At 40.2% G+C, this 9,910-nt stretch overlaps 1 protein-coding gene and 1 long non-coding RNA gene across 5 annotated transcripts in view; one reads left to right on the forward strand and one right to left on the reverse strand.

Moving 5' to 3' along the window:
• Positions 1-9,910, reverse strand: part of smap1 (small ArfGAP 1) — a 154,270-nt gene that overhangs the window by 108,752 nt on the left and 35,608 nt on the right. For 3 of the 4 annotated variants that reach the window (XM_034898287.1, XM_034898285.1, XM_034898286.1), the window contains exon 4: positions 4,803-4,878. In XM_034898287.1, coding sequence (XP_034754178.1) covers positions 4,803-4,878 — 76 coding nt within the window. The remainder of the gene's footprint in view (positions 1-4,802; positions 4,879-9,910) is intronic. The other variant, XM_034898288.1, reaches the window with a different exon arrangement.
• LOC117960413 overlaps positions 9,757-9,910 on the forward strand; it is a 19,288-nt gene continuing 19,134 nt past the window's right edge. Inside the window, exon 1 of the long non-coding RNA XR_004660144.1 lies at positions 9,757-9,877. This is a non-coding gene — a long non-coding RNA (uncharacterized LOC117960413). The remainder of the gene's footprint in view (positions 9,878-9,910) is intronic.

Here is a 9,910-nt window from a genome sequence, read left to right on the forward strand (position 1 = left end):
TGGCTGCTTAGAAATTAAGTGTTAACGAGCAGTTGGACAGGTGTACCTAATAAAGTGGCCGGTGAGTGTATATCTTTAATCATGGGTTACCCCAGTCAAGATCTGTCAAGAAACCCCTAAATCAAACTGGCATAAGATAACAATGGAATGCTTTCCTTTTGAGTACCTGACCTGTCTGCTTCACTCTTCAGAGGGACAGTTTATGAACATTTAGGCTCCATATCTTCATTTTTCCAACACCACAGGGGCTTCAGTGCTTTCGAGTGTTGTTCTTGGCTAGCCTCTGCCTCTTTCCCTTTTGTCCTACTCATAACACTGTATTTGTAACCTGTTCATTTTGAGCTTTTAGAACTGACAACTGGGGTATAGGTATGTGTATGCATATGTATGTACAGTGAGGAAAATAAGTATTTGAACACCGTGCTATTTTGCAAGTTCTCCCACTTAGAAATCATGGAGGTCTAAAATTGAAATTGTCATTGTGGGTGCATGTCCACTGGAGAGACATAATCTAAAAAGTGAAATCCAGAAATTACAATGCATGATTTTTTAACTATGTATTTGTATGATACAGCTGCAAATAAGTAATTGAACACCTGAGAAAATCAATGGTAATATTTGGTACAGTAGCCTCAGTTGGCAATTACAGAGGTCAAACGTGTCATGTAGTTTTTCACCAGGTTTGCACACAGTCCAGAAGGGATTTTGGCCAACTCCTCCACACAGATCTTCTCTAGATCAGTCAGGTTTCTGGGCTGTCGCTGAGAAACACAGAGTTTGAGCTCCCTCCAAAGATTTTTTATTGGGTTTAGGTCTGGAGACTGGCTAGGCCACGCCAGAACCTTGATATGTGTCTTACAGAGCCGCTCCTAGGTTATTGTGGCTGTGTGCTTTGGGTCATTGTCATGTTGGAACCCCCCAGCCTCGACCGATCTTCAATGCTCTAACTGAGGGTCGGAGGTTGTTCCCAAATTTTGCAATACATTGCCCCAGTCATCCTCTCCTTAATACAGTGCAGTCGCCCTGTCCCATGTGCAGAAAAAAACAACAACAAAGCATTATGCTACCACCCCCATGCTTCACAGTAGGGATGGTGTTCTTGGGATGGTACTCATCATTCTTCTTCCTCCAAACACGGTTAGTGGAATTATGACCAAAAAGTTATATTTTGGTCTCATCTGACCACATGACTTTCTCCCATGACTCCTCTGGATCATCCAAGAGGTCATTGGCAAACTTAAGCAGGGGAACCTTCCGTGTCATGCATAATTTCAAACCATGACGTCTTAGTGTATCACCAACAGTAACCTTGGAAACGTTGGTTCCAGCTCTTTTCAGGTAATTGACCAGCTCCTCCCGTGTAGTTCTGGGCTGATTTCTCAACCTTCTTAAGATCATTGAGACCCCACCAGGTGAGATCTTGCATGGAGCCCCAGTCCGAGGGAGATTGACAGTCATGTTTAGATTCTTCCATTTTCTAATGATTGCTCTCACAGTGGACCTTTTTTCACCAAGCTGTTTGGCAATTTCCCCTGAGCACTTTCCAGCCTTGTGGAGGTGTACAATTTTGTCTCTAGTGTCTTTGGACTGCTCTTCGGTCTTGGCCATATTAGTAGTTGGATTCATACTGATTATATGGGGTGGACAGGTGTCTTAATGCAGCTAACCACCTCAAACAGGTGCATCTAATTTAGGATAATAAATGGAGTGGGGATGGACATTTTAAAGGCAGACTTACAGGTCTTTGAGGGTCAGAATTATAGCTGATAGATAGGTGTTCAAATACTTATTTGCAGCTGTATTATACAAATAAATAGTTAAAAAATCCTACATTGGGATTTCTGGTTTTTATTTTTCTAGATTGTGTCTGTCACAGTGGACATGCACCTACGATAACAATTTCAGACCCCTCCATGATTTCTAAGTAGGAGAACTTGCAAAATAGCAGCGTGTTCAAATACTTATTTTCCTCACTGTATGTATGTATGTATGTGAGTATGTACAAACATTTTTATTTCTTATTTTATTTATTTCCTATTCATTGTACTGGTTGGGTACATGTGAAATGTAAAGGTGTACGGACTTATGTTGTACTGAGCGTTGTTACCGTATTGCTGTGTTTATATTAATATGCAAAACAAATTAAATAAACAGAAAATGTTTCAGAAGTAATGTGTCTCGGAATTGGGGAGAATTTAACAAGACTGGCAGCCAAGATGACATATTTTACTACGGTTAGCATTTAGCTACATGCAATAATGTAAATACCGCAGAAGCTTAAAAAAAAACACTCCAGATAACCAATCATAGAAGGCCGGCTTAGAGTTGCGTAACACTTAGCCAGAGGAGAAAAAACTGTTGAAACAGGAGCGTTCAGAACAGTTGGAAACGTTTGAACGTTTTAGCTCAAGGGGATTTCTGTTAAACAAGTTTACCTCATTATTTGTTTTGGCCACGTTTAACATAAAAATTAAACATATAACATTGTAGATATGACAGAAAATACGGAAAAGCATAATATGTCCACTATAAACTCCCACATTATTGTTAAACAGTAGGACAATAACTAATCTGTTGATTTCTTTGACATTAGTCAAAGAAAAGATCGTGTTGAAAGTGAAGTACTGTCATCACGGTATTGCAGTTATCATTATTTGGAATAAACAGTAGGGCAGAACATTGATTGTTAGGATGCACATAAAATGGGGATTGCAGCTTGGAGGGCTTGATTGTATTGACAGCATTTCTTTTTTCTCTTAATAATATTTGAATTACTGAATACTGAGGTGTTATTTGACAGACAAAAAAAGCAATTGCAAGTGTTCATCCAATACAGCCGGGACCGCTGAGTCAAATTGCTAGGCAGTGTAATGTTTGTGAGAATAGGAGCGTCATTTTTTGGGGGGGGAGGGGAGAACACGTGAGTTTATACATTTGTACACACATACTGTACATTACACACACACACACACACACACACATTTTGATAAGCGTTTTCACTGCTTTGCATAACTCGCAGTATAAAAGCAACCCACTCACTGAAACACTTGGAAACACACACTTCACAAAGATAATCTCTCTAGAAACAAGACATCCACCCACTCATCACCCAAACACCTACACAATCACATCTTTTCTCTCCTATTTTCCACACAGAAGAAGGTTCAGTTTTGACACTGACACCCATAAACCCATACAAAGACATCTATCCTTACTGATAAAGGCCTATAACACAAGATAACTGTGGTTTTTGAAAGGTTATTCGCCACAGTGTGCGCACTAACTCTTGGTATCAGATCCTATGAAACTGTGTTGTTTGGGCTGAAACAGGACTGAAGGGAGTTTACTGCCTTTCCAAACGTGTAAGCTGAGAAAACATCCTCAGAGAGATAGATACAGTATAAGTGCAGAGAAATGTCAGCAACTGCAAAAATAAAAATTTTACAGGCTTAATGAGTAAAAGATCCTGAAAACCAACCATGAAGGCTTTGGCAAATATGAGTCAGCGCTAGAACCTATTGAAATGTCTTGTATAAGGAAAGGCCGCCAAACGTGATAAGTCAAACATTTTAGCTTTTAAAGCACCCATATTATTGCACACCAGAGACACAAAATAACACCGCATATTCCAGAAAAAGCAATTATTACAATACACTTTTCACGTAATAATGTGATACTAATATATTTTCTGGGAGCACTACGCTTCCGTACCAAACAGCATTACAGCAAACATATGCAACAATTGAGGCACACAGTCATGAAATGTCCTCCAACCATGGCAACTCTGTTTACTAGGGTGACCAGACGTCCCCGGTGTCCGGGGACAGTCCTCGATTTTGGCGACCTGTCCCCGGCTGGATCTGTCCCCGGAAATGTCCCCGGTTTTCACTGTGACTGACAGACCCGAAAATGGAATAAAAGAAAGAAAATACTGACCAAACGGAGCCGATAATCGCACACCCAACACACGCAGGCTCCAGACCGCCAGAGCCAGCGGTGCCCATAGATGTTTTAGAAAGCCGTATTTTCCGATGCTAAAATCACTGATTATTTACATGGAGTCTGGTGAGTTTAGCGAACGCAATTTCGCGGACTTTTATGTTTTAAAAAGGATCTTAGTCTTTAACAGAAAGGTCGACCTCCTAAAAAATCCTTTCTATAATGTTGTCAGACACAATATTAATCTCAGTCTGTCAGTAGCAAAACAAGCACTTTTATGAACGTAAATACAAGCTGACAATTATCCTATTAACTTACGCTGTAACTTGTTTCTCTGCTGCCGACTGCAGCAATCTCGTTTAATACTGCGTCAATGTCAAAGGAAAATATGTCCTCAATAGTTTTGTTTTTATTGTATCTGATTCTCAAGGAGCTGTTGCGGAAACAAGCCTTGAGCAATAAAGCAAAAGCTGTCAGTAGTTCAGCAAACATTACAACATTATGAAATATTGAGACTTTCTATCTTGAAACATTAAGACTTTCTGTCTTGAAATATTAGGACTATTAAGACTTTCTATTTTGAAATATTTAGACTTTTTATCTTGAAATATTAGGACTTTCTATCTCGAAACATTCCCTTCTGAGGTGTAGTGGAGTGGAGTAGGAAGTAGCAACAGGGGTGGGTCTAGGATCAGACCTTGAGGGGGGGGGTTAAGTTTTACAGAAGTAAAAACATTACTTGTTTTGGAGGTAAATACGCTTCTGAGATGAAAATGTCCCCGGATTTAGTCTGAGAAATCTGTTCACCTTACTGTATACAGCTATATGAATAAGATGAACCAAAGTGAAGGTATAGTACTCACTGGAGCTGCAGCCAGGGCCTCCTTGTTGCAGTACTTTTTCCTCTCGTACTTGTCCCGGATGAAGACCTCCACTGCTCTAAAGGTTAGGATTAAGGATTTAAATACTTCACAAAAATATCCAAATATCCATGCACACACAACAGAAACATAGCGCATTGTGCTATATTCAACATACGGTCAGCCCCCAACTTTTGCCTTCTTGATTTTATGGGTGTTACATAGTGCAGGCAATAGAAAACCTTTAACAAGAAAAAATATATAGGTGGAGGAGATGTGCAGTGTTTCCCTAGCTTTGTGGTAAACACAGGATGAAGGGATTCTTTTCTCGAATTAAATTATTCAGTAGCTTGTTTAATAGTGAGACCTAAACTGCATTTTGTTGCCTTGTACCTGTACATGTGTAATGACAATAAAGTTGAATCTAATCTAATCTAATAGCTTGTTGGGTAGTTAGTTAGCTAGCTGATTTAATGGTTTACTGGATAGTTAGCTAGCCTGTTTGGTAGCTTGCTGGGTAGTTAGCTAGCTTGTTTGGTAGTTTGTTGTTGAGTTAGTTAGCTAGTTTGCTAATTCTACCCAACATGCTTTCCCTGGTTACAGATTATAAATCAGCTGGCTAGCTATCTAGCTAGGTTGCTAGGAGGCTCAGTTCTCAGTTGTGCATTATCCGCATTAGAGAAAAGAATCCCTTCTTTCAAAGTTGCATCCTTAGCATGGCGTTTTGGCAGCGGCAGGAATCTTAATGGAAAACACCATGGACACATCATTTCTATAGTTAATGAAAGCAATGTTTAAAATTGTTTTCTGATCCATCAATTTGACTGAACAATATTAGAAATGTAATTTTAAGGAGATATGATCTACATCTAGATGTAATGTCTTTTATCAGGGTTCCCACTGATGATGACATTTTGAGAGAAGCATTGTACACAAAGTACAATGGATTTTGATAATACTCCAAAAAAAAACATGGGAAGATCATAGTATTTTACTAACTAGAATTTTTACATTGCTGTAAAGCCGAATTCAGACCAAAGATTCACCACGGAAAAAAAAATGTACAACCTTGCAGGGAAAAGTTGCAGCGGTCTGAAACGGCCCGTCTCAGCTCGATTCAAGCAAAATAGAGATAGACTGAAGAGAGGGAGGGCCCAGCAGGGTTAGAATAAAGCAGTCAATTTGAGAAAAATGTGTTTTGCCAATTTATCCCTTAAAATGTAACTGTAGCAAGCATTACAATATCACTAACGTTATCCACATTCATATTTAAACATAACAAATGTTCTTTCCTGCTACAAAAGCCTAAAAGTCAGAAGTCGGAGGATCTGACTGAGTAAGCAGGGAATACTGGAGTAAAACAGACTAGTGTCATTTATTTTGATTTTTTTCATTAAATTCTAGAGTGATACAGACCATGTAAGGATTTGCAAAGTCTTGTGGACACTGGAGTGAAACAGACGGTTTTAAATGGTCGTGTCCTAGTCTGGATCGATGATAATTGCCGGATATTCCTTGCCTTGCAAGGATCGGTTTCGGGAACAACATCAAACTTCCAGCTAGCATACTGCACACTAAAAATGGAAAGTTTTGAAGAAAATTTGGATGGTGCTACAAGGCAGGCCTGCTTGGTGAATGATTGTAAAGATATACAAAGAATATGTTTACAGCATTTAATATTTCTTCCTGGGACGTTTTAGGACTGATTGGTGGGATTGCTGTAGACAAAGTATATATGGTGACACACTGGTAAAAAGGAAATTATACAGTGGTGTGAAAAAGTGTTTGCCCCCTTCCTCATTTCCTGTTCCTTTGCATGTTTGTCACACTTAAGTGTTCGGAACATCAAACCAATTTAAACAATAATCAAGGACAACACAAGTAAACACAAAATGCAATTTGTAAATGAAGGTGTTCATTATTAAAAGGTGAAAAAAAATCCAAACCATCATGGCCCTGTGTGAAAAAGTGATTGCCCCCTAAACCTAATAACTGGTTGGGCCACCCTTAGCAGCAACAACTGCAACCAAGCGTTTGCGATAAAGTGCAATGAGGCTTTTACAGCGTCCTGGAGGAATTTTGGCCCACTCATCTTTGCAGAATTGTCCTAATTCAGTTATAGGGTTAGTTAGAGGGTTTTCGAGCATGAACGGCCTTTTTAAGGTCATACCACAACATCTCAATAGGATTCAGGTCAGGACTTTGGCTAGGCCACTCCAAAGTCTTCATTTTGTTTTTCTTCAGCAGTGGTTTTCTCCTTGGAACTCTGCCATGCAGGCCATTTTTGCCCAGTCTTTTCCTGATGGTGGAGGCATGAACGCTGACCTTAACTGAGGCAAGTGAGGCCTGCAGTTCTTTGGACGTTGTTGTGGGGTCTTTTGTGACCTCTTGGATGAGTCGTCGCCGCGCTCTTGGGGTAATTTTGGGCGGCCGGCCACTCCTGGGAAGGTTCACCACTGTTCCATGTGTTCGCCATTTGTGGATAATGGCTCTCACTGTGGTTCGCTGGATTCCCAAAGCTTTGGAGATGGCTTTATAACCCTTTCCAGACTGATAGATCTCAATTACTTTCTTTCTCAATTGTTCCTGAATTTTTGTGGGTCTCGGCATGATGTGTAGCTTTTAAGGATCTTCTGGTGGACCTTACTGCGTCAAGCAGCTCCTATTTAAGTGATGCCTTGATTGTGAACAGGTGTGGCAATAATCAGGCCTGGGTGTGGCTAGAGAAATTGAACTCAGGTGTGGACAACCACAGTTACAGTATGTTTTAACAAGGGGGGCAATCACTTTTTCACACAGGGCCATGATGGTTAGGATTTTTTTTCACCTTTAATAATAAACACATTTACAAATTGCATTTTGTGTTTACTTGTGTTGTCCTTGACTATTGTTTGAATTGGTTTGATGTTCCGAAACACTTAAGTGTGACAAACATGCAAGGGAACAGGAAATGAGGAAGGGGGCAAACACTTTTTCACACCACTGTATTTAACCATGTATCCAGCTAATTCAAATAGCTCAAGTTACTGCATTATGTTAATAGTTAATTTAATATTGTAAGTGGCGTTTTCTTTTAAAAATGTTATACCTAAACAAGTTCCTTCCAACTATTTCATCTATTTAGCAGAACCACCGTTGCTGTGTCCGGAGCTCAGCGCCGCCCAAGACCGCTGTAATTGGTTAAACAAATTAGGGCTGCACGATTATGGCCAAAATGATAATCACGATTATTTAGATCAAAATTTTGATTGCGATTATTTGTTGATTTGAACCAAAACAAATTTCATCGTTCCATAGGCTATTTAGAACTACGAGAGGGAGTGTGATGGACGCTACTCACAGAGAGACGGCTGACGGGTCCAGAACGGGTCGAATGGCGCATACACATGTTGTGTGTATGAAATGTCTATCGTCACTGCGCTGCATTTTTATGAACTATGATATTTCCAGCGCTGTGGAGATAGATGGACAATGCAAGACTAGTCTGGTACAGTCTATTCTGTAATGTTATGGTCACCTAATGTAGAAGTGGAACAAAATAACAAATATGGCAGGGGAATCCAAGTCCATTTTGTATTTTACATGGATAGCACAGTAAATAGCAGGGCCAAAATGATTTGTGAGTGTGTACACAGAAGCACACACAGAAAGTGCTCACACATATTGAGGCAGTATCTCCTCTAATCCTGGGTCCGTTATCTGCTGTTTTCAACCAGCGGCGCTGCTGTCACAACGACTAATGGACTTGAAAAGATTGAAGAATGATGATCACCCACACAAATGGGCCAGCCAGATACAAGATAGGGTATTAGAGCAGCATTTCAAACAGGGAGATGATTTATTTTCAGTCTGCTGGTGGAAATATGCACATATGCTGCTGTGTTGTCACCACACAACGGTCTTGTCTTGTATCGTGGAAAAGGGCAAACTGGATACCACTGTTTCACTGTTGGTACACAGACGCTGCAAGAGGTGCCCTGCCTTCAATGTGTGCAATGATGCTGATGTAGCGGGGCCTGTCACTTCTTATTTGCTGCTGGGAATGACTGACAATGTGCCGACGAAGCTGAAGTTTGATGATGACGAGTTCAATTTGACACAGAAAAAGGCCCATTGAGGGGGTGATTTCATGTAGTAGGGTTAAACAGATCAGTATGTATACTGATAAGTATATGAATAGTTGCATATAATTGGCATCAACTTGACTATCTGTTCAATCTGAGTTTTCTGTTGCACAACTGAAACAACCTTTGAATGTACACGTTCCACCAAAACAAGGCTATTTTCAGAGGCGCCGTGACTCTGTCCCAAGACTATTGTGATTGGTTTAAAGGAATGCAAATAAACCAGAGCATGTTTTTCTCCCATCCTGGAATGCTGTGTGGACTAGCCAGACCCACCTCAGCAGCTTGTGGAAGAAAGGTCCGGCTTTGCGAGAGTAGGGATGCAGTGATACCAATAACAGTATCAGGTATCGGGTCTGATATAGTGCTCATATATTCATAAAAAGTACTTGTACTCCATACCACTTAATTAACACTGCTTGTAGAGGCTGATTAGCACTACACTTGGTAGGTAGGTAGCATTAACCTACTATTGGCTAATAGCTTGCTTTAAAAAAGTTAAAGCTAACAGGTCTAAAGTGTGGCTGTAATTTTTTGGAAAGGGTTAAAACACTGTAGGTCCCAGTGCGGGACCTGCAACATTATATAGCTAAAGACAAAGCGTAGCTTACCGGTAGCCTGCAGCTTGACTTTTCCAGACACCATAGCCACTGCCGGAGTCGGAGATAATAGAGAAACAACAGAACTGGAAAAGGTTAATGTTTCCCTGAAGTTACCGGTATAGCAACATTTTTGCCTTTCCCATGAGTTATGTAAACAAACCACTAACTGTGGGCACCGATGGGACTAAATACTGCATTTAGGTACACCTCATAAAGGTGATGCATTCAGGTTCAAATAATACACGTTTTCAAAGTAATTGTTATAACTGTAATGGTATCATTAGGTACTCATATCCGTACTTGGTATCGGCAAACCCAAATGTAAGTACTCGTACTTGGTTTCAAAAAAGTGGTTTCTGTGGCATCCATATATATGTATGTATAT

Source organism: Etheostoma cragini, chromosome 17 (genome assembly GCF_013103735.1).
Source record: "Etheostoma cragini isolate CJK2018 chromosome 17, CSU_Ecrag_1.0, whole genome shotgun sequence".
Classification (NCBI taxonomy): domain Eukaryota; kingdom Metazoa; phylum Chordata; class Actinopteri; order Perciformes; family Percidae; genus Etheostoma; species Etheostoma cragini.